At 41.1% G+C, this 22,978-nt stretch overlaps 3 protein-coding genes and 2 long non-coding RNA genes across 5 annotated transcripts in view; 2 read left to right on the top strand and 3 right to left on the bottom strand.

The window, feature by feature from the left end:
• Nucleotides 1-66: 66 nt before the first annotated feature.
• LOC103635288 (programmed cell death protein 5) lies at nt 67-4,088 on the bottom strand. Its single transcript, NM_001352153.1, has 7 exons — nt 3,876-4,088; nt 2,164-2,235; nt 1,980-2,029; nt 1,807-1,871; nt 704-795; nt 500-571; nt 67-341 (listed from the first exon to the last, which is right to left on the bottom strand). The coding sequence occupies exons 1-7, from the start codon at nt 3,876-3,878 to the stop codon at nt 303-305; spliced, it is 393 nt and encodes a 130-aa protein (NP_001339082.1). The 5' UTR covers nt 3,879-4,088; the 3' UTR covers nt 67-302.
• Nucleotides 4,089-4,717: 629 nt separating this feature from the next.
• LOC100191935 (VIP1 protein) lies at nt 4,718-5,668 on the top strand. Its single transcript, NM_001137359.1, has one exon. It carries the CDS (start codon nt 4,748-4,750, stop codon nt 5,354-5,356), a length of 609 nt encoding a protein of 202 aa, NP_001130831.1. The 5' UTR covers nt 4,718-4,747; the 3' UTR covers nt 5,357-5,668.
• Nucleotides 5,669-10,621: 4,953 nt separating this feature from the next.
• On the top strand, nt 10,622-11,029 carry LOC103636976 (uncharacterized). Its single transcript, XR_002264086.2, has 3 exons — nt 10,622-10,702; nt 10,772-10,852; nt 10,961-11,029. It is a non-coding gene; the product is annotated as an uncharacterized lncRNA (long non-coding RNA).
• Nucleotides 11,030-11,858: 829 nt separating this feature from the next.
• Nucleotides 11,859-12,956, bottom strand: LOC118473099 (uncharacterized). Its single transcript, XR_004851955.1, has 3 exons — nt 12,831-12,956; nt 12,340-12,716; nt 11,859-12,243 (listed from the first exon to the last, which is right to left on the bottom strand). It is a non-coding gene; the product is annotated as an uncharacterized lncRNA (long non-coding RNA).
• Nucleotides 12,957-12,996: 40 nt separating this feature from the next.
• LOC118473202 (uncharacterized) overlaps nt 12,997-22,978 on the bottom strand; it is a 28,442-nt gene continuing 18,460 nt past the window's right edge. Inside the window, exons 3-10 of the mRNA XM_035961970.1 lie at nt 18,967-19,360; nt 18,368-18,414; nt 16,754-16,763; nt 16,610-16,645; nt 15,792-16,031; nt 15,071-15,691; nt 13,291-13,403; nt 12,997-13,204 (exon numbers count right to left, since the gene is read on the bottom strand). Coding sequence (XP_035817863.1) covers nt 12,997-13,204; nt 13,291-13,403; nt 15,071-15,691; nt 15,792-16,031; nt 16,610-16,645; nt 16,754-16,763; nt 18,368-18,414; nt 18,967-19,360 — 1,669 coding nt within the window. The remainder of the gene's footprint in view (nt 13,205-13,290; nt 13,404-15,070; nt 15,692-15,791; nt 16,032-16,609; nt 16,646-16,753; nt 16,764-18,367; nt 18,415-18,966; nt 19,361-22,978) is intronic.

Genomic DNA, 22,978 nt, shown 5'->3' on the forward strand with positions numbered 1-22,978 from the left:
CGCAAGCAAAGCAACCAGAGCTGAAAAATGGGTTGACAGGGCCGGCGTGGAGATAGAACACCCATTAATAAATACTATAACTCAAGGAAGAACAGTGTTTCAGGGATAATCACAGCCAATACATCGACTGTCCTCAACGGGGGTACACCAACAAGACATCGGATCATATACAACCAAGTTTTGATGGCTGTTTGCAGTCGCATCAGATCATTGTCTTTAAGCAAACAAGTTCGGTACAGCTTATAATCAATCAATCACCAGCCCATCATCATGCACTCAGAGGCAAAGCTTGCAGGTCGCGTCTAATCGTCGTCGTCAAGGACACTTCGACGCCTCTGAATCTGCAAGGCAAACAAGAGTTAACAGGACTACTAGCTTGTTCTGACAAAAGCAAATCTCTTGCATGTTTCTGCTGAAAACTAAATCAGTTTTTATAGCAGTGTACGAGGCACAGCAGCTTGTTCAATAGTGTCATAAAAGGTTGTTAAAATGCACATACCGTAACTTTGGTTTGCTTGCTTGTGTGGGTGTTAATTTGCTCTAGAAGGGAGATAAGTCTTTCTTCGGACACCTGGACCCCCAACACCCCCCCCCCCCCCCCAAAAAAAAAGAGCAATTTATATCATTGCTTTATGGACTTCTTGAAGCATCAAAAACTAAAAAAATACAGAATGGGACAAAGGAATCTGTGATTAGCTATTACCTTTTCAGATATTCCACCAGTTTGAGCAGCTCTCAGCAGAACATCCTCCACCCCTCTTGCTTTGTCAGGTTTGACCAAAGCTATGCGGGAGACTGTCAAATTCATGCAAAAATAAGCATTGTATTACGATTCATTTCCCCCCATTTCAACTGTTATACACTTTATTCAGAAGATTTATGACTGGATACTTTGAATAGTAGCCAAACATTTATGATATTCAAAAAATCTATATCTAACATGAAGTTTTTATGATATTCAAATGTTTACATTAAGTATTTTGATCATTGTAGCCCTTCAAGTATCTGTGCTGATTGCTCTACATTAGCAACATTTTCATCTTAGACCATATCATTAATTACACACAACAGAGAATATTTCACTCAGCAAAGTAAGTTGTCTGAAATGGCAAACATCACTAACAAAAAATCCATGCTCCACACCAAACTTATGTTCCTAATCCCCACATACATTTTCTTATTTGATGCAATAGCCAAATATGAGGGAAATTATGTGATGATTCATCAAAGAATACTGATGATCTCCAACTTTAACCATGTGGACAGAGCAACTATAAAGGTCTTTTCAGGAATATACACCCACTGGGTCAGCACACAACAGCTGAAACACATACCAGTTTCACACCAAAGGCTTCTCCCCTGCTTTATAAAAAGCAAAAAAAAAAAAAACATTTGCTGGAAACACCAGGGTTGTAAGGCACAGTTACAATCTAAGTGACTTTGCTTAGACCGGAAACCATGACAGCATGATTGGAAACCAAAACAGTAACACAGAATAGGGCAGGCCCTAGCCACATAACGCTGCTGACCTCACTCCAAAACTTCCACTAGCAAAGAACAGGAACTAAAATTCAGAAGCGAAAAATTAACAGACTGCAATCATACAAGAAAAAAATTAACAGAAGAACTTTTGTGAAGTATTTCATCCGACTTTAATGGGCAGACTTGCAAGGCTCCCTAAAAACACATAAAAGATGAAACATACAAGAAAAAAACCTTACTTTGAGCAGCCATTCAAACCTTACTTTTTTTAAATGTATTAAGCACATATATAAATAAGACATGACATCCATAACAAGAACTTACTCCTTTCTCTGGCTTCAGAAGATAATATCTGAGCAAGCATCATCTGTCGGCGTTCCTCAGCTTCCCTAATAGAGAGTTAGATTCAAATTCAGTATTTGCCAGGTTCCACAGAACATAGCTTGAGATGATGAGCTGTAACATTTAGGAGAAGATGGTGGAGGAATAGACCATACTGTTTCGCGTCTTCCTGAGCTTTTTGTTGGCTTGCATTTTGTTGATTTGCCTAATTAAAAGTTAACATTAGATCAAAAGTCAGTCAACTGAGGAGCACCAAAACAAGCACTTGTGTTAGCAAGGAGATCTACATGTGAGTATGTGACAGCTTCAATTTATGTCATAGAGAGTTTGGTATCTTACCCCACCGCCACCGTGTTTTGCCATTAGTTCTTCCATCCTTCTCTTCCTGATAGCTTCCAATTCTGGGTCAGCCTGGCAAACAAAATTGTATAATTCCATCAGAAGTGAACCAACAAAAGCGTATGGCTGTGGATACTGGATAGAAGTAATCTGTTCCTGCTTGTGCCATATCAAAAGCCAATCAATACATCTGAATGGCCTAAATTCAAATGAATTTAAGATATTTTCCTTTCCTTAAAATACCAAGTTAAACAGAAATATGAAAATATTTAAGAAAAAAGAAGTCGACTAATACTGATTTACTCTAACAATTTCTAATTGTGAGTCAAAAATGACATGGAAGACTGTCACAAAATATCAGAGAAGTAATCCTTCAAAGGTAAAGGAAGACATGCTGAACGGCTGATATTAGATATAAAGGCACACATTTGTGATCATCCAGTTCAATTCCCCCTTTGTGATCAAGAGGATGAATCAGTGCAACATCTTTTGATTTCTTGTGTCTTCTCTAGGGAAGTGTGGTTTAGGATTTTCTCCATGGTTAATCTGCGGCATTTCTCCGCCACAAGGGCTGATTTGGTTTTCCAAGATTGGTGGGCTAATTTGGAGGGCAAGGTCCCTCATGTGCTGTGCAAAGGGATTAACTCCCTTGTGATGTTGGTGGCATGGTGGCTTTGGAAGCAGCGGAATAAATGTGTGTTTGAAGGGGATGCTCCTAGTGGCAACCAAATTATACAGAACATCAAAGATGATGCTCAGAGGTTGTGTCTGGCAGGTGCCAAAGATTTGTGCACCATCTGGCCTTAGTTTAGGGGCAGTTGTTGACGTCTTTTGGCTGTCTTCTATAAAATGTTTATGTGTATTTTTGTTTCTGGCCACCGTAAGGTGGGTTTTCCTTTTTCTTTTGCTTTTTACACTATACTCTGGTCTTCTTTAGACCATTGTTGTTTCTTCTATCTTCTTAATATATTTAATGCGAAGTTCTACTGCTCGTTTTAGAAAAAAAAAGATATAAAGGCACACAAAACACGACAGAAGAGATGGAAGGAATCCTCCAACCCTAACAGAATGATACTGCCTCTGTTCCAAATTATAAGATGTTTTGGTATTTTCTAATCGATAGCTTTTGCTATACACTATGTCTAGATGCATAGTAAAAAGAGTGTATCTAAAAAAAGTCAAAACATCTTATAATTTGGAACGAAGAGAGTACCAGATATGAACATGGCACACACAACACGACAAGGTATGAAAGGAACACGAGCCTCAAAATTACTCTCAGGAAGCTTGCATGAGCAGCTTCAAATAACAACACTCCAGCTCATCTCTAAAGCTCGCAAAACCACTAAATTTTCCCCGTTATTCAGTAATTTTCATCGTTTGGACTTTGAACCAGAACAATGACAAAGGTATTCAAAACATCAACTGCTCAGTCTAGAGTGCTAAACTAGATTGGGCGCAGGTCTCCTTGTGCTTTCTCAGACAACTAAACCAGTAGGGAATGAATCCGAGCGAGGCATTAAGCATAAGAACAGGGATCAGGATGAGTAAGTAATCAAACAACTCATCACAAAGGGGAATCGCAGACCGCAGCCCATCAGATACGTGATCTTCCCACTAAAACAGAACTTAAACCCTAAGATTCAAACACAGACAGAAGGCCACAGATCCTCGCAACCAAGAATAAATGGAAATCACAGCGCCAATCTCACCATCTTGCGCGCGCGCAGCCGAGAGATCGCAAGGCTCTGAGCTCCGAACCTCACTTGAGCGGGGACGGCGTCCACGGTGTGCTCTGGCAGAAAACAGCGAATCGAGCTTCTTCTTTTCCGCGTGTGTGCAACGCCGAACCCCAACGTCTTATCTCAACCATCCGATCTGAAGTCCCTTCTCCACGCCGTCCGATCGGAACATCGACATCCCTTATTCCTTTGGTGAGAGCCGTGATGCCAATGTGTACATACCTGTCGTCGGTTAGTTATCCATATACGCACGGAGTATAAAATCTACCTATACTCATATACTCATACTTGTATGGGTAATTTTATCCGTCGGATAACCTAGTACCCGCTAAGAAGATATCAAATTATAATATTTTGATTATTCAAAATATCAAATAAATATAAAAAATAAGTTTATCTTAAAATATAACAAACCATATAATTATATAACTTGATAGTAAATAAACAATAGTCAAAGAAGGTTTTTATTTTAACTAAGATAGATTTTATTAGATAATAATAATAATAATAATATACATATATATTCTATACATGGTATGCGAGTATGGATAGTATCCACCTGTATCCGTTACCTAATGGGTAGAGATTGTTGTCTACTAATGTACCTGTGGTATAAAAGTTATCTTATAGCCGCTTATATATCGGGTAAAACACGTTCCGGTTTTGGTACCCATTACCATCTGATATTGCAGCATCTCGCTGGCCTACAGGTGGGCCCAAAGGTACCTCTCTCTCCACAGTCCACACCTTCTCTATCTTTTTTTCTATTCCCATTTCCATTCTCGCACCGCATCCACCGCGCCGCCGCGAGAGAGGGTGAGTACTGAGGAGGAGGGTTTCCGATGGAGAACGGCGAGGATACGTTCGCCTCCCCCACCGCCGCCGCCGCGGACTTCTCCACCAACGGCGGGGACGGCACGCCCAAGCTCCACGACGCGGCGGACGAGATCGAGTCCCTCCGCGCGGCGAAGCGCGACCTGGAGGAGAAGCTCGATGCCGTGCGCCACGAGAACCAGTTCCTGTCCTCCGAGTCCCGCCGCCTTGAGGTTCTCGTGTCCCAGGCCCGCGAGGAGGTCGCCGCCGCCGAGCAAGGTGCTGCCACCAACGAGAGCGAGGCCGCCACGCTCCGCAGCGAGGTCGAGCGCCTCCAGGATCTCCTCGCCGCGGAGAAGGCTAGCCATGAGGAGGAGATGCGCAGGGGTGCACGGCTCGGGGACCAGCTGCAGACCGCGTACCAGGAGAAGGCCGCCCTCGAGGAGGAGATCGAGACCCTGAAGGGTTCCGCCACTGCCGAGGGCAAGGGCGTGGAAGAGGGATGTGATTCTATTGCTGCCAGGGCCGGGACGCCTAAGGATCAGGGCGTGGTGCCTCCCGCACTGGTGGCTGCCGCGGCTGCTGGAGCAGCTGCCACGGCTGGCATCGCAGTGGTCTTGTTCAACCTCAAGAGGTAATCTGGTGGTCCGTTGCGCGGAAGTTTTGATCTGCTGCTATGGCCTATATGAGAATGGGTTAACCGTTTTGTTAGTGTCACTGGAGTCGTAGTAGTAGTATCTTTACTATCAGCTGGATAATAGACTAGATGAACATGTATGGCACGTACCTTTACTTTCTGAAGTTTTCAATGATAATAAGAGTCGTGAACACAAACATGAGGGATAATTGAGTTCTTGTCTGGTCTTTTGAGTTGCACCTGATTCCAGACTTTGAATTATTATGACTTGGATGGTTTGTACTGTTAGAGGAAAGATGGTGCTACTTTGTTTAGTTGATGCCTGAGATGTTTTTTTATTGCAAATTTGAAATATGCATGATTGTTTGCATGTATCTCACAGCTTGATGCTTGTAGAGATGTTTGTTGGATGATATGCTGACTGCTAGGCTATATCGCTAGTAATTGAAGATGTGTTGATCTGAATGGATTATCAAACGAATATATTGTGTGCATCTATGAATTTGTTATTGAGGATCTATCATCTATGGATTTATTAGCTGGGTTATTGCTATGTGACTTAATATTGATCACTATCAAGCAATTGACTAATGTTTTCCTCTTCTTTATAAGTGAAGTTGTTACCTTGATTAGTGTTCGTCAGCAAAACATTACTGCTTCTGCTGTTTGCGCTTAGGTTGAGACTAATAGGCGAGAGAAATAAATAGACATTACGAATTTCATGGTATCACGGTTAAGTTAGCAAATGAACCAAGTACATATACTTCGATTAAAGAGGGTAGAGGTCAGTATATTCTAGAACTTCCAGCGGTTAGCAATTTGGTTCGAAGAGTTAAAACTTTGCACATCTCTTATGTGCTCAGGTAATTGGGAGATACTTTGACCAGCACCTGATTGTTGCTCCTTTTTGCTCATAGATAAATAGTTATATATGGCTACCTGTTGCTCCAGACATTTTTTTTAAACAATTATCGTAGAACCGAGCCCATATTACTTGATTATAAGAATAGGCTGAAGTATAACCAAGCACTTTCTAGCTTCTACGATTCGATCTGCACCTGATTCTTCTGAGTGTGTGTACACACTATCATATTGCTGAATCTCCTTGTGTAAAAGAAGAAACCATGTGGCTTGTCTGTTTGTAGACAACTGTAACAATGTAACGTATTGGTGGAGTCTATCTTAATTCTGTCGGTCATCTTCTATCCAGTGGCTTTCATTGGGATGTCACAAGTATTTGTGATGAGGAGCAGTAGAGATTTAGTGTTTCCATGGGTATGTTCTTATATTATTGATAAATGACCAGTTGCCTACACAGGCCATTTGTATCAGGGTGTGCTCAAGTGCCATTTTTTTCAGTGGCGGTTATCTCTCTCTTGCATTTTGTTGATGATGGAAGATATGTGGTGTCAGGAAAAGCGTGATGGATGGTAGATTTTTGGACGCTTGGAAGTGGGCTTGGCGTAGATTTCTGTGTTGGCTTTGGTTGCATTGCATGGACAGCGCGATTAGTTCCGACATGTCTCATTTTTGCCATGTATCAGATACTAGTTCTCATACTGATCGGTTCCTACAAAATGATATACTACTACCGTTACCTGATTAGATCTGGTAGTCGTGCAGTTCAGTTCGGTTCAACTCCTATAAAATGGTAATGCCGTCTGGAAGGTGACAAGTTCCTCAGTGACGAGCTTTTCGCATGCACGATTGTGGGCGTAAACATACTCTTGTCCTGTCCATAGTTGAAATGACTGATGTATATATATATATATATATATATATATATATATATATATATATATATATATATATATATATATATATATATATATATATATATATATATATATATATATATATATATATATATAGCGATGGTAATGGAAGCCCTGAGCTTCATATAGGTGCGCGGAGCGCCAGCCAGACGAGTCGATCCTGGTCGAACCGAATGGGCCTATCCAGGCGGCCCGCATTAATGCACTACAATTATGCAATTATAATAGCTAATACAAATATGCGTAAACCGACGTGGGCCACTTGTTCGAACGTGGGTCGGTGACGTGTAACCCGTAAATTGGGGAAGCGCATTTAAACAGACAGTTACGACACCGTAAATCTATGTATAAAAGCGCATAAATGGCTGTTACTCCCACGATCAGAGCGCCCACGATCAGCGCGGCCACGATCCTAAAATTCAGCAGATAATGGATATGCGTCGTGAATTTCGCGTCCACGATATTGGATATACGCATGGTACAGGGAAAATAATCATAATCTTCCAAAAAAAGTGGACAGTACGCATCATTTGATAGGGCGCGGCTGGGTGAAGGGTGTAATTGCTCTGGAAGATGGCGGCGCCATGGGGTAACAAGTCCATAAGTGAGTATACGACGCCGACGTCTATTCATCGACCAAACCAATGCTTGGATATCGTAACAATGGTGCAGGAAGAACAACAAGGAGGGAACCAGTTAGCGTCAGATGCAAGTACGCATACAGAATCAACTACTGCTGTAGATGCAATTACTCCACCAGCAGCTTTGAGGGCCCCGGGGGTTGATGATCAGACCATATTTGAGGCATCGAGGATGACAGTAAATCAAGGAGGACAACACCTTAATACTATGCGTACTATTGGTGATCATGAACAGGACACACCAGTGATTCTGCAGAGACATGTAAGTAATATTGAACTGATTTGAATTTTCAGTATTGTAGGTTAAATTGTATACAGTAGAATGCAGCTACAGATGGTATGACATTCAGTAGTTATATTGTGCATACACTGTAAAACTATGGTCAGAAAATTGTTATGATGTACATACAACATAAAAATATGTAGGGTACCATACATGATACAATTTATATTTTTGCACAGGAAGTTACAATTGATCCGAGATTGGTACCTAAAGTTGGTATGACATTCAGTGGGGTGGATGAAGCATATAAATTTTATAGTAGGTATGCATATGAAGTTGGATTTCCATTGAAAAAATATAGGGAACGGAAAAATTGTAAGTGGTTGAATTGCTCGATGGAAGGCAAAAGTGCAGTAAGGGGAATATCAAACCCAAAGGTACGTAGTACCAGTTCGAAGCGGACACAATGCAAGGCCGGTATGAAACTTAAAAAAATTTATGATGATGCAAAAGAGACAGTTATATCAGTGCGTATTGATCTGTTGCACTTGGATCATAATCATGAATTTTTTAAAAAGGATACCGAAAAGAATCAATTACAATGCAACAAGACGCATGATCCTGAATACATGGAGTTCATAAGTTCAATGCAAGAGAGTCGAATCCCGCAACATTGTATTATGGATTATGTATTAGAAATGCACGGTGGTCCTGAGAGTGTGCCTGTAACAGCACAGGACATGTATAACCTGTAAGTTTATAATATGTTTCGGTTGATATTCATAATTGATATTTGCTGATTGTTGTTTTTGCCTAATGCTAAATTTTGACAATAATTTCAGGAAAAAGGCAAAGCAACGAGAAAGAAATGCAAATGATGTGGCAAAGCTACTATCCTTTTTTGCATCGTGCAAAAAGGATAATCCACAATTTTTCTCTGACTTCCAATTGGATAAAGAAGGAAAGATTTTGAGCATATTTTGGTCATATGCAAGCCAGCAAGGGGATTACATGATTTTGGTGATGCGGTTACATTTGACACAACACATAAGACTAATCTGTATGAAAAACCACTAGGTATGTTTGTTGGTTCAAATCACCACCTCCATTGCACTATATTTGCTTTCGCATTGTTGGGGGATGAAACTGTTGATACATTTGAATGGGTATTCAACGCCTTCAAAACATGCATGGGAACCGAAGGGCCACGAGTGATGCTGACAGGTACGACTGATAATAATGAATTAAATGTATATACATAAAATATGGCTTAAATTTGATATTATTTTCTTTATATAACATGGAATAAGATTCGTACAATTTTGTCATATATGTTTGCAGATCAAGATCCTGCAATGCCAGTAGCCCTCGAGAGGGTTTTCCCACACACAATACATCGTTTATGTCTATGGCATGTGCAAAATAGGTATATGCCTTTTCTAAACGAGTTGTATGCAAGATTTGAGGAAATGGACTTTAAGACACGATTTCAATCTATAATACATCATCCTTTGACTGAGTTGGAGTTTGAGACTGCATGGTCAATGCTACTTGAAGATTTTCATCTGCACGATAACATTACCCTCGATAAGCTGTATGGAATACGTAAGGATTGGGTGCCTGCTTTTTTCAAAAATCATTATTGTGGTCCAATGTTGTCTACACAGCGTAGCGAAAGCATGAACAAGCTTGTCAAAAGTGCACATGTCGATACAAATACTCCGCTTCATCAATTCGCCAAGCAAATGATGAAACTTCTACACAGTAGAAAGATGAAAGAGTCAAAGGAAGCAGTGGGAAGCATGGTGAGGATAAAATTGTTATGTTGTATATTGATACCTTAATATAAGTGTAAACTAATTTGCATTATATATGCCACAGGGTCAAAAGGAAACGAACACGCTATACATGTTTGAGATAAGGGTTGCAAGAGCATACACAAGGGCTGTGATGAATAAATTCCAGGAATCTTTGAAATATGCAACCGCATTCAAGATAATGCACGGCGAAGAAGGGGGTGCAAATGATTGGGTAGTGCAACATACAACTAGATCGAATAAAATTGTGTGGGGACAACACCAATTCAAAGTGACAGCTGATGAAGATGCAGGAAAGTATACTTGTGAATGCAAACATTGGGAACATACAGGTATGGAGTACTAAATAGTAAATATATACATTGAAAACATATGTACAAAATCTTAGGATCGTTATTGTTTTATAGGGCTATTCTGTGTACATGTACTACGCGCGTTTATGCATCTTCAGATTGACCGGATACCGAAGGAATATATTTTACAAAGATACACCTACTCTGCAAGGCAAGATGTTCCGTTTTCAAGAGATGATAGGAATTTGAATGGGAAGGATGGAGAAACAAAGTCATATAGACAGAAGATGTTGCTAAAAAGGCAATGAAAATAGTGCATCATGCTAGTTTATCCAAAGCAGGAAATGATAGAGCCCTAACAGTAATGGATGAGCTTCTCGAAGTACTTTCGCGTTTGGAGACAGATATAGACGTTGAGGAGACTTGTGGAACTAGTGGAGGAGATGGTATACAGGTATGTAATGTTTTAATATGTATTTTGTAACATATTATTAATCATATTATATTGATGAGGTGTGAAACAATAAAATCTCAGGACGATGATGAAGACAATAGAGACAACGAAAAGGATGGTGAATTTGACGAAAGGAATAACAAGGTTTTGATCATACTGTTGTCAATGTTTATTTGTAAATGATGTATATTGAGCTTTCAACCAAATTTTCAGGAAATTCAAGACGTATCTAATATACTTGAACAAGGTGTGGCCAATGATCAAATACATATACCAATACGTCCATTAGAAGAGGTAATATCTTTAACAACTATACTGATTTGCAGTTATACATATACATGATTTATAAGTTTGAGTTATTGGGTTATGATTGAGCTTAAAAAAATGTGTTGTCAATTACAGGTTAATTTGCATGATCACGCAATTATGAATGTTAGTGGTGTCAATGAACAAAATGATCATGCCAGAAAGGTAATAATGGTATAATACTATATGTTGGACTACATAATATTATATGCTGAGAAGTATTTACTTTTGAATTGCAGAAACTGGATTTTGCAGTCGATGGGATAAGCTTGGCAAGACCAAATAACTCAAAACCCAAAGGAAGAACAATAAAGGGGAGTGAAGAAAAGGTTATTAAATTGGGAGCAAAAGGTACAAAGAAAATGACCAGGAAATGTCAGAAGTGTGGAATTGCTGATGGTCACAACAGTAGGACATGTTTGTCAATGGAGGAAAATAGACTAAGGTTGGCAAGCCTTGCTGGACGTAAGAGAGGACGACCTCCAGGATCTAGGAACAAGGGTGGCAGTAAAGCTCCTGATTGGACTGAGACAACAACATCAAAAAAACACGCAAATGATTTCGATAGTAGTGAGTCAGACAGTGATTAGACTGTTGTATGAGATACGATTAATTTGTTTTTTACAATAAACCTTGCATGTTTGGCAACTGATTTATATAGAGGTGGATATTGAAATCTAATAAATAGAGCGTATATTGCTTAATAATGTTGCATAAGTGGAAGTACAAAACATCGTAGATAACTTGTGGGATGATCGTATAATTTGTAAACTATATGACTAGTAATTAGTCTGTTGATAACGACAGCAGTGAGTCAGGCAGCGAGTAGTCTGTTGTATCTGATACAAATAGATATACGGTTGTTGAAATCTGATAAATAGAGCGTATATTGCGTACTAATGTTGCATAATTTGAAGTAGGAAACATCGTATATAACCTGGATGATACTCGCATATGAACTGATGGTAATATTAAGGAATGAGGTATTCATATAACATCTTCATAACATATAAACAGATCATATTTAAAGCCCACAGAAGTGAAAACATCTGATGTTCACATATTCGCAGCATAACCATAAGTATCCAGCCAACTAAAGTTCACAGAAAGAACCTGGGTAACACCCCTAAGACAAGGTAGCATGACAATTGTTCTAAAACAGCACATATAAGGAAGCTTCCTAAAATTGTTAACTGACAATAATGGCCAAAATACCACAGTACGGTACATTCCCACACCATTGCTTAGTTCTGACACATAGTTCACTAATTGCGCGCAAACATAAATCTCTGGATATCTAATGGAAGTGGCAACGCCTTGTTCATGCGATGGAATGTGAGTTGATGAAGGGCATGAGCACGTAGGTCTCGGGAATTGTTCTGCAATAAAAGCATAGCGTGCATTAGACACGTCTATAGCTAACATGTACAAATGATGACAACCGGATTATAGAAACAGTTAGCACAGTCACTTACTGGTTGATTGAAAGAAGATATGACACCTGCATTGTGATCATAAAACTTCATGTAACTCATTACAAAAAATCCACAGTCATTTGACCCTGTCCTCATTGTTGGGCAATTAGATGGCATATCCATTGGAAAATTACCAAACTTAGGAAAGTCTGCATTGGGGCAAACGTGTTGTAACGCTTTGCTCAGCCTACTCATTATAACCCTAGCCCATGGGAATTTTCTTCCACCTAAATAAATTGGATCATAATGGTAGTCCTTTCATTCGGTGCCACCAAGTTGTATACCATACAGATTCGAATCTAAAATGTGTATAACCCGATGGTGTAATTTATCACATACAGTGTCCAATGTCCCCTGCTAAGCATAGGTACCAATATCTGTTGATGAGAAAAGTAAATATAGGTTACATGTTGCTGTTACAATGTCATGATAATTAAAATGTACAGTTAATGTGCTGATGAAACTGGGAACAAAATGTTAATGGGACTTACCGACTTGCATTTATCCAGATTTACCAAAGGAGGCAATGTGTTGTGCAAGCAATTCTGTAACACATTTTGATCAAACGGCTGAGGATTCTTGCTGTGACGTTCCTGCTCTTCAAAATTTAACAGAGCCTATTAAAAAGTAGAGTGTGTAAGTATATTATGTGTATAGTTACAATAAATGTGAAGAAGAACCTACCCCAACGTTGACATCAAGTATTAGTCTGTTAGATGTCAGACTTCGACGATGATTTTTGGAATCATCACGAACACACTCAATGAAACACTGCATGAAGACATTCTCAAGACATTTGCCCTCCGCGAAAGATTCATAAATATCCATACAGTTTGCACTGTATTCACCATAATCTATGACAACCCTGTATGATGAACAAAGTTATATATTCATATTGCATAAATGAACCAAACTTATAAATACGTTATTCGTAATTTGGGTAACATGTACCTGCTTTGGTCAATGTCCTTGGAACAAATTAACTCCCACAGAGAACGAACACACTCTTGCTCTGTAAGGGGTGGATCAGATCCAGAGTTTGTTGTCCCTTTCAGTGTATCATCCTGAAATGCAACATGGTTGTAAGTGGTTGAACATTAAAAAAATCAGTTTAATATCATAAAATGCATTATGTAATATGTATGTTATCATACTGACATGAGGAGTTGGGGTCTGGTAAAAAACTGGCCCACTGTCATTGTGTTCCATTTCCTCTGTTGCCATTTCACCTCTCTACACAAAGGTATATAATTAGTATAACTGTGTAGTATGTATAGTAAAATGGAATTATAACATGAGATATGAACTGCTAACAAACATTTTTTTCCGGTGTCACGTCAAATTTCGGCAAGCGGGTGCAAGCTGATGTGGTTTGAGGTGTGATATTTGTGTTCCTCAAAATGATGTTTCGAACATCAAAAAAGAAATCCTGTTGACAAAAAAGTGTGGTTCGTATACTGCTAAAAAGTAGTATGCATACATGTACGTATGATGAGTAAAAATAGTATTGGACTTGGACAAATTACCTGTTGATCTGAAACCACATCCGATTCGTCGGGACACGTCTCAAGCACTCTACAGATATGCTGTTGTCTTTCATGAATTTCTTCAAACTGAGTACCACCCAGCTGGGTCTCGAGCTGCGAAGCTTGGGATGGCATATCGGGTGTGGGCTGGGTGGCATCAACAGTGTGTCCTTGTACACAATTATATTGAAAATAATATATGTCAAAACTTGCATTATAAATCAAATGTTGCTGTGTATACTTGACAAAAACATAAGCTGTTAACTGTACTTATAACAAAAACCGTATGCACATGTCGAAAGATAAAATGTTCTGAATAAGGAATACCTGCTGAATCAGCCGAATTCCCCGGTTGCTGTGGCTCATCAGTCTCGTTTTCTAAATTATCAGACTCGGCACGTAGTACCTCGTCTATCAATTCTATAAACTTGTCTGCTATGTCGTATTGCTTCTCAATAATTTTGTCAATGCTGTCTTTTATGGCTATGCATGACTTGTCAACCTCCAAGTCATATGCAGCAAGAATATCTGTGAATTTAGATCGATGACGATGTGGGAGATCGTTGATCTTACTTGACATCATCTCTTTGATAGATGGAAGTTTGATGTTAAAAGTTGGCCGAGGCATGGGGGCAGGGCGCGGTGCATCAAAAATATTGGTCCTGCACTCCGGCTGGTTGTTCAGCAAAAATTAATAAGAATCCATGTCCACCTTCCTATTCTATTTGTTCCATAAATAATCATAAACAATGTATATAATACATCATAAACTTGCCTCGGATTGGCGATCGATCTTAGGTCCAACTGCATAGCATGTCTCTGTCGAGCTTCGGAACTAGAAATAAAATTGTAGTGACTGTGAGTAACCAACTATGTAAATGTGCATAACCAACTGTGAAAATATGAATAACTTACTTCACAATGTCCGAAAGGTTCAGCCCCATGGCGTACCTTCCTTTTGTCAGCTTTGGTCAAAGCTTTTATGCTATTCTTATTAAAGAATTTAATGCGAGGTGTGCCAGTCTTATTTTGGGGGGCAGCGGCTGTATGCAGGTGATCCAAGTAATACAACTACATAAAAGAATTACAATGTTCAATAGCTATGTAAGTAAACGTAACCAACATCGTAAAACATGTTACATAACTACCAACAGTTAGCAACCAAAAATGAAATAAATGTGCATACGGAAAAACACTATACTTACAAGGACAACAATGGAGCATCCATATATAGTCGTGGAGACATTTGTGGTGATTCGGTTGTGCCACTTCTTCGCAGCTTCACATAGATCATTAAAAATGAACAGGCACCAGTCGATCTCATGGAAACGGTGCATTTCTTCTGTGAGAAGCACCTCATGATATGTTATGCCCCAGCTAGCAGTTGGAAAGAGCAGACGGTTGAATAGAATGAGGAAGAAACATATGATTGAAAGGTCATCATCCTCGCCTTTCCTTAAACGATCCTGTAGAAATGTCACATTGAACTCATCTTTGGCCACACCAAGCTCTGCCCTCAAATTGCTTGCTGCAACTGCTTCGTCAATCCCCAAAGGTTTACCACCACCATGATTTGGCACGCCAAGGATAAGATGAACAATGTCCTTTGTGATCTTGAGTTCCTTTCCTGGACCAGGACGTATTGTCATATCCTTGGGGTCTAGCTTGTCCATCAACCATTGAAGGTGTGATCTACTGCACAGCGCATCTACTGTCATATCAAGAATGGTAGAGAAACCTTTACGTCTTATAGCCTCACGTTGTCTTTCATTCAAAATGTTAATGCTTGCAATGACATCTTGAGGGTTGCACCTCACATTAAGCCTCTGTTAAACAATATAAAACATGAAATAATTTTGTTATTATAAAAAAATAATCAGAACCTTACAAATATGAAATTGTTTGTTGGGTATGCATAACATTAACCTGTCGGGGTAGCTCCTCATGTTTAATCCTCTTTGTCACGACTTTTCTTAACACTCTTGTGTGGCTTTCAGAAACATTACGCTTCTTCAGAGCTGGCATGAAGTCATCTTCATCAGAATCAATCTGAACTGTTTCATTGGTCAAATTTTGACTGTCAACATTTGGAGGATTTCCAACTTCTGGACATGGATTAGGCTGTTCTGCAGAGGGAATGTCAACACTGAAACACTCCTGGCTTGACTAAATTGTTATACGCTTGGGGTTATTTGGAGGACGGTCCACTTGCTTCATTTTTTTAAATTAAAAGCTGCATACATAATATACAATGTTGTAAAAATTAAACTGTTATATATGCATATGTATTTATGGTGTGGTATGATTGAATCAATGAACCTAATTGTTTTAAATACCAAGCTTAAAACATCTGAATATACTGTTGTCTATTTACATTTGCATACACATACTGAACTGTTTCAATCATTAGGAAAAACTGAATATGTTTCAATAAAAACAGCCCTTGCTGTTACCAAATAATGTGTTAGCTGTAATGCTCTGAAATACATAAATGTATGCACTAAACAGATATGAAATTTTATATAAAAAATATACTCTACGAAAAACAACTAGTTGACTGCTCATTTACTAAACACAGTTGCATAAAAATCTGAATATGTTTGAGCAAAACAAAACTTGCTATAAACGAGCTGTATTGTCTGTGACCTAGTGTAATAAATAATGTCTGTTTTGTAATAATAAAAAACTGAATATGATTCGATAAAACATATACTGAACTGTTCAATAATAAGTGAATAACATACCTTGCTGTAACCAAATAATGTATTAGCTGTAATCATCTGAAATACATAAATGTATGCACTAAACAGATATGAAATTTTATATAAAACATATACTCTATGAAAAACAACTATTTGGCTGCTCATTTACTAAACACAGATGCATACATATTCTGACCTGATATACAGGCATAAAAACTGAATATGTTGCATACAGATGCATACATGAAACACAGTAGCATATATGTTATGTCCTGTTCTACGTTCATAAAAATCTGAATATGTTGCATACCATTGCATACAGTTGCAAACATAAAACACAATTTGCCTACAAACTGATATGTTTGAGCAAAACAAAACTTGCTATAAACAATCTGTATTAACTGTGAACTAGTGTAATAAATAATGTCTGTTTTAAAATAATAAAAAACTGGATATGATTCAATAAAACAATACATGCTGTCACACAATGTATTAACTATAACAAAAATGGAATAAATAAGTGTATGCAGTCACAAAAACAACTAGATGACCACTCAATTACCAATTGAACATAATCTGATGCAAAAAACTTTAACTGATGTGCAGAAACATGTAACCTAATGTGCATAAACAACTGTGTACATGTGCGTAACCAACTGTGTAAGTGTGCGTATCCAACTGTGTAAATGTGCGTAAATGTAATATATCAACTGCATAAATAATTTCAACCGTAGCCGTGATCCACACAATGCAAAATGAACAAAAAACAACTCGTTTGTTGACGGTCGAACTCGATCCAATGAAATGCGCGCGAGCTAGGGTTGGGAAGAACACACCGAAAATGGTTGGGGATGGACTACCAATTGGAGCGGTACCCGTTGGCGGCGGCGAATGTTGAGGATGGCGGAGAACGTGGAAGCAGTCGGGTCGGCGGAGAGCGAAGAAGCAGAAGCATCGGCGGAGAAGGTAGGGTTTTCTCCGGTCTGGACTCCGGTCTCCGGATGCAGCGACGCGAATATTGGAGCGAGGATTAGGGACACCGAGGACGCGCCGCTCAAATGCCGTTTGCGACTGGATCGACAGCGAGCGGCGAGGGGTTGGAAGAGTCGTCGGAAAGGGGAGCGGAGTCGCCGGGGATGGAAGAATCGGCGGAGATTCCCGGAGTCGTGGCGGGGTTGGGGTTTTGCGGTTATGGAAACTGAGCCGGGAGCAAAGGAGCTAATCGCGGGAGCACGTCAGTATTTATATGGAAACTGAAAGGTCGGTCGGCTGTGAATGCACGTGCGTTCATATTTGGCTGGGGCTTCCTCTAGCTAAATAGAGCCCAGGGCTCTAAATACATATAGTATATATATATATATATATATATATATATATATATATATATATATATATATATATATATATAGGGAAGAGGTAATGGAAGCCCTGGGCTTCCGTTAGTGGGGGAAGCCCCAGCCAGGACGCCAACCAGATCGCGGTCGGCCCACTGTACGCAAGCATGCGTCAGCCATGCATATGATAGCCACGATTCCCGGATGAGACGTGATAGGTGATATACGCACGCATAAATATATGTAGAAATGTGCATAAATCATGCATAGAAGGAATCTTTTGGACCACGAAACACGGGAACGAATATTACCATGTGTACACCGTTTACGACTGCATAACGCTGTGTAACATAATAGTGTAAACCATGCAACATTTAAATATCCACCGGTTTGAGATAAGGAAAGACGTGCTCCACGTTCGCGTAAATAAAGGCACAGTTACGTGAGGAAACAAATTCTCATTTACAGCCGCTCGTCCATGTTCGTATCTGTGATATTGGCGGCGGTTAACGACTGCATAACGATGCGTAAATAAACCGTTTACGACTGCATAACGATGTGTAACATGATAACATAAACCATGCATTATATAAATCTTGACCGGTTTGATATAAGGAAAGACGTGCTGCATAATCGCGTAAATAAAGGGACAGTTACGGTTTGAGGAGCATTAGTAGAAGGAAATAAATTTTAATTTATAGCCGCAGTTCGCGGGTTCTGCTCGGGCGGATTCCAGCGTAAAACGTGAGCTAAAACAGCGTAAATGAGTACGAATTTTAGCGTAAATCATACAACATTTAAATAATGCCCTCCTGATGATTACAGTAGTACAATTTTAATAATTTACCCTGGGGCTATACATGCTGACTGAATTTCTGTGTTATTTCTAACTGCACATATATATTTTTATTCTCTATTGTTTCAACGTGTATTTACACTGTATATATACGTATGTAGCATAGTATACAACAGTCGTTAACTAACTTGTGATGGCGACTGATATGAGAGATCGATTCTCTAGATCGCCGGACTATGGATGTTGAGCAACGAAACCCTATTCCGAACAATGCTCCTGAACACCACCTTGCTGCCGCTCTCGCACTCGTCGATGCATCGCTCAAGCTCCTCGTGCTTCTCCTGCGCGACATCGGCCGTCGTCGGCGTCTCCGGCTTCTTGGCGAAGGCAGTAGCCACGAAGGCCGTCGGGGCCTTCTTGTTCGAGCACGACGACGCGGCGGCAGACACAGACGCGACGGCTGAGAACACGGCGGCGGAGGCGGCGGCGCTGGCGGTCGCGACGTCCATGAGCGCGGCGGCCATCTTGGCCTCCTCGGCGGTTCCGCTCCCGCCGAGCCCAGCCCCAGCAAGCAGGCGCGCGACGGACCTGGCAGCGAGGCAGGCGAGCTCCCTGTGGAGCGCCACCGTCGCTCGTTCCTGGTGGAGCACCACCGTCGGTCGCCTGCCTCGAGGCGACACCGCTGCTGGCCCCCAGGATCACCGCCGCTCGCACGCCCGAGGGAACCGCCGCCGCCGCTAAAACCTAATCCCTGGCGGCGTGGGGGTGTTTTTATAGTGTCGGCGTGGGACTGAATAATTGTGAACGCGTGGGCCGGATCGTGGGCCTGATGCACGTAATATGCGCAGACTATATTTGCATAAACTGATACACACATCAACATAACTCGTATTATAATTTAGCGTAAGCACAGTTAGGTACAATAAGCCAAAAAGGGTCCGGTGCGGTGTGCGCACCTGGTCAGGGTTTCCTGTAGTTAAATAGAGCCCAGGGCTCTAAATACTATATCTATATATATATATATATGTCCAAATGGGCGTGTCGGTGAGAGCACCTAGAGGGGGGGGGTGAATAGGTGATCCTGTATACTTCAAAACTTAAGCCACAAAACTTTGATTAAGTGTTAGCACAGTTAATACCAAGTGGCTAGAGAGAAGATCCTGCACAATATGATAACCACAAGGAGTTCAACACAGAGTAGACACAGTGATTTATCCCGTGATTCGGCCAAGTACAAAACTTGCCTACTCCACGTTGTGGCGTCCCAACGGACGAGAGTTGCACTCAACTCCTCTCAAGTGATCCAATGATCAACTTGAATACCACAGTGTTATGCTTTTCCTTTCAATTTCCCGTTTGCGAGGAATCTCCACAACTTGGAGTCTCTCGCCCTTACACTTGAGATTCACAAAGAAATACGGAGTAAGGGAGGGAAGCAACACACACAAATCCACAGCAAAATGCGCACACACACGGCCAAGAATCGAGCTCAAAAGACTATCTCAAAGTTCTCACTAGAACGGAGCTCGAATCACTTAGAATGACAAACGAATGCGCAAAGAATGAGTGTGGATGATCAAGAATGCTCTTAGGTTGCTTGGTGTCCTCCTCCATGCGCCTAGGGGTCCCTTTTATAGCCCCAAGGCAGCTAGGAGCCGTTGAGAGCAAATCTGGAAGGCTGATCTTGTCTTCTGTCGTCGGGCGCACCGGACAGTCCGGTGCACACCGGACACTGTCCGGTGCCCGATTTCCTTCCTTAAACAGCGCAGTCGACCGTTGCAGATCTGGGAGCCGTTGGCGCACCGGACATGTCCGGTGCACACCGGACAGTCCGGTGCCCCCTTCCGACCGTTGGCTTGGCCACGTGTCGCGCGCAGAATCCGCGGCCGACCGTTGGCCCTAGCCGACCGTTGGCTCACCGGACAGTCCGGTGCACACCGGACAGTCCGGTGAATTTTAGCCGTACGCCGTCGGCGAATTCTCGAGAGCGGCCACTTCGGCCGAGGCAGCCTGGCGCACCGGACACTGTCCGGTGCACCACCGGACAGTCCGGTGCCCCAGACCGAAACAGCCCCTTGGCTGTACACAGCCACCTCTTTCCTTTTCTTTTTCTTCCTGTTTCCAATACTTAGACAAATATATTAGTACACAAAACCAATGTACTAAGACTTAGAAACGTACCTTTGCTCTTGATTTGCACTTTATTCATCCATTGCATAAATTCACATTTAAGCACTTGAGTTGGCACTCAATCACCAAAATACTTAGAAATGGCCCAAGGGCACATTTCCCTTTCAATCTCCCCCTTTTTGGTGATTTATGCCAACACAACATAAAGCAACTAGAACAAGTGCAAAATCACTTCAAATAACACTTAAATTTATTTTGATTCATTTTTGGCATATATGGATCATCCTTTGCCACCACTTGGTTTGTTTTTTTGCAAATCAAACTCAAATCTCTATCTCTAAGTCAAACACACATGTTAAAGCATATAGAGAGTTATTCCAAAAGAGATTGATCAAAGATTTCAAAAAACTCCCCCTATTTCCCATAATCACCACTTCTCCCCACAAGAAGCCAACTTTTGACAAGAGACACAATAAAAGAGTTTTGCCAAAACAGAAAGCTCTATTCTACTATTTTCAAAATCTCTCAAGTGGTAGCTGATCCATTTATCACTTTGGCCTTTATTTTCTCCCCCTTTGGCATCAAGCACCAAAACGGGATCAATCTTGGCCTTTTAACCCCATTGCCTCACCAAAATCTTCAATTAAGAGTACAAAGGCAATAAGATCATAGAGATGAACTTGGAATAAGTTACCCTCTCATCGGAGTGCAGTGGAAGTCTTGCATGGTCCAAGTTCACCTTTCCCTTTCAATCCACCTTCGAGACTAAATCAAGCAAACTCAAGCAAATGGTTAGTCTCAAAGGGTCAAGTTGTAACACATCTCCCCCTAAACATGTGCATCACTTTGCAACGGACTTGTGAGGTCCAGGGAGTGTTTGTACAACTTGAGCACCTCAATAAGCAACAAAAAGCAGAATGAACCTGATCAAGGGCATAAACACATGTATGCTACAATTCAATCCAAGTTCCGCGAATCTAAGACATTTAGCTCAATACGCAACCTGCAAAAGGTCTTCTCATCTAGAGGCTTGGTAAAGATATCGGCTAGCTGGTTCTCGGTGCTAACATGAAACACTTCGATATCTCCCTTTTGCTGGTGGTCTCTCAGAAAGTGATGCCGGATGTTAATGTGCTTTGTGCGGCTGTGTTCAACAGGATTTTCCGCCATGCGGATAGCACTCTCATTATCACATAGGAGTGGGACTTTGCTCAGATTGTAGCCAAAGTCCCGGAGGGTTTGCCTCATCCAAAGTAGTTGCGCGCAACACTGTCCTGCGGCAACATACTCGGCCTCAGCGGTGGATAGGGCCACGGAGGTTTGTTTCTTAGAGTTCCACGACACCAGGGACCTTCCTAAGAATTGGCACGTCCCTGATGTACTCTTCCTATCGACCTTACATCCAGCATAGTCGGAATCTGAGTATCCAACCAAGTCAAAGGTAGACCCCTTTGGATACCAGAGTCCGAAGCAAGGCGTAGCAACTAAATATCTAAGAATTCGCTTCACCGCCACTAAGTGACACTACTTAGGATCGGATTGAAATCTAGCACACATGCATACGCTAAGCATAATATCCGGTCTACTAGCACATAAATAAAGTAAAGACCCTATCATTGACCGGTATGCTTTTTGATCAACGGACTTACCTCCTTTGATGAGGTCTGTGTGTCCGTCGGTTCCCATCGGCGTCTTTGCGGGCTTGGCGTCCTTCATCCCAAACCTCTTTAGCAAGTCTTGCGTGTACTTCGTTTGGGAGATGAAGGTGCCATCCTTGAGTTGCTTCACTTGGAACCCAAGGAAGTAGTTCAACTCGCCCATCATCGACATCTCGAATTTCTGCGTCATCACCCTGCTAAACTCTTCACAAGACTTTTGGTTAGTAGAACCAAATATTATGTCATCGACATAAATTTGGCACACAAACAAATCACCATTACAAGTCTTAGTAAAAAGAGTTGGATCGGCTTTCCCAACCTTGAAAGCATTAGCAACTAAGAAATCTCTAAGGCATTCATACCATGCTCTTGGGGCTTGCTTAAGTCCATAGAGAGCCTTAGAGAGCTTACACACATGGTCGGGGAACCGATCATCCTCGAAGCCAGGGGGTTGCTCTACGTACACCTCCTCCTTGATCGGCCCATTGAGGAA

Source organism: Zea mays, chromosome 8, assembly GCF_902167145.1.
Source record: "Zea mays cultivar B73 chromosome 8, Zm-B73-REFERENCE-NAM-5.0, whole genome shotgun sequence".
Classification (NCBI taxonomy): domain Eukaryota; kingdom Viridiplantae; phylum Streptophyta; class Magnoliopsida; order Poales; family Poaceae; genus Zea; species Zea mays.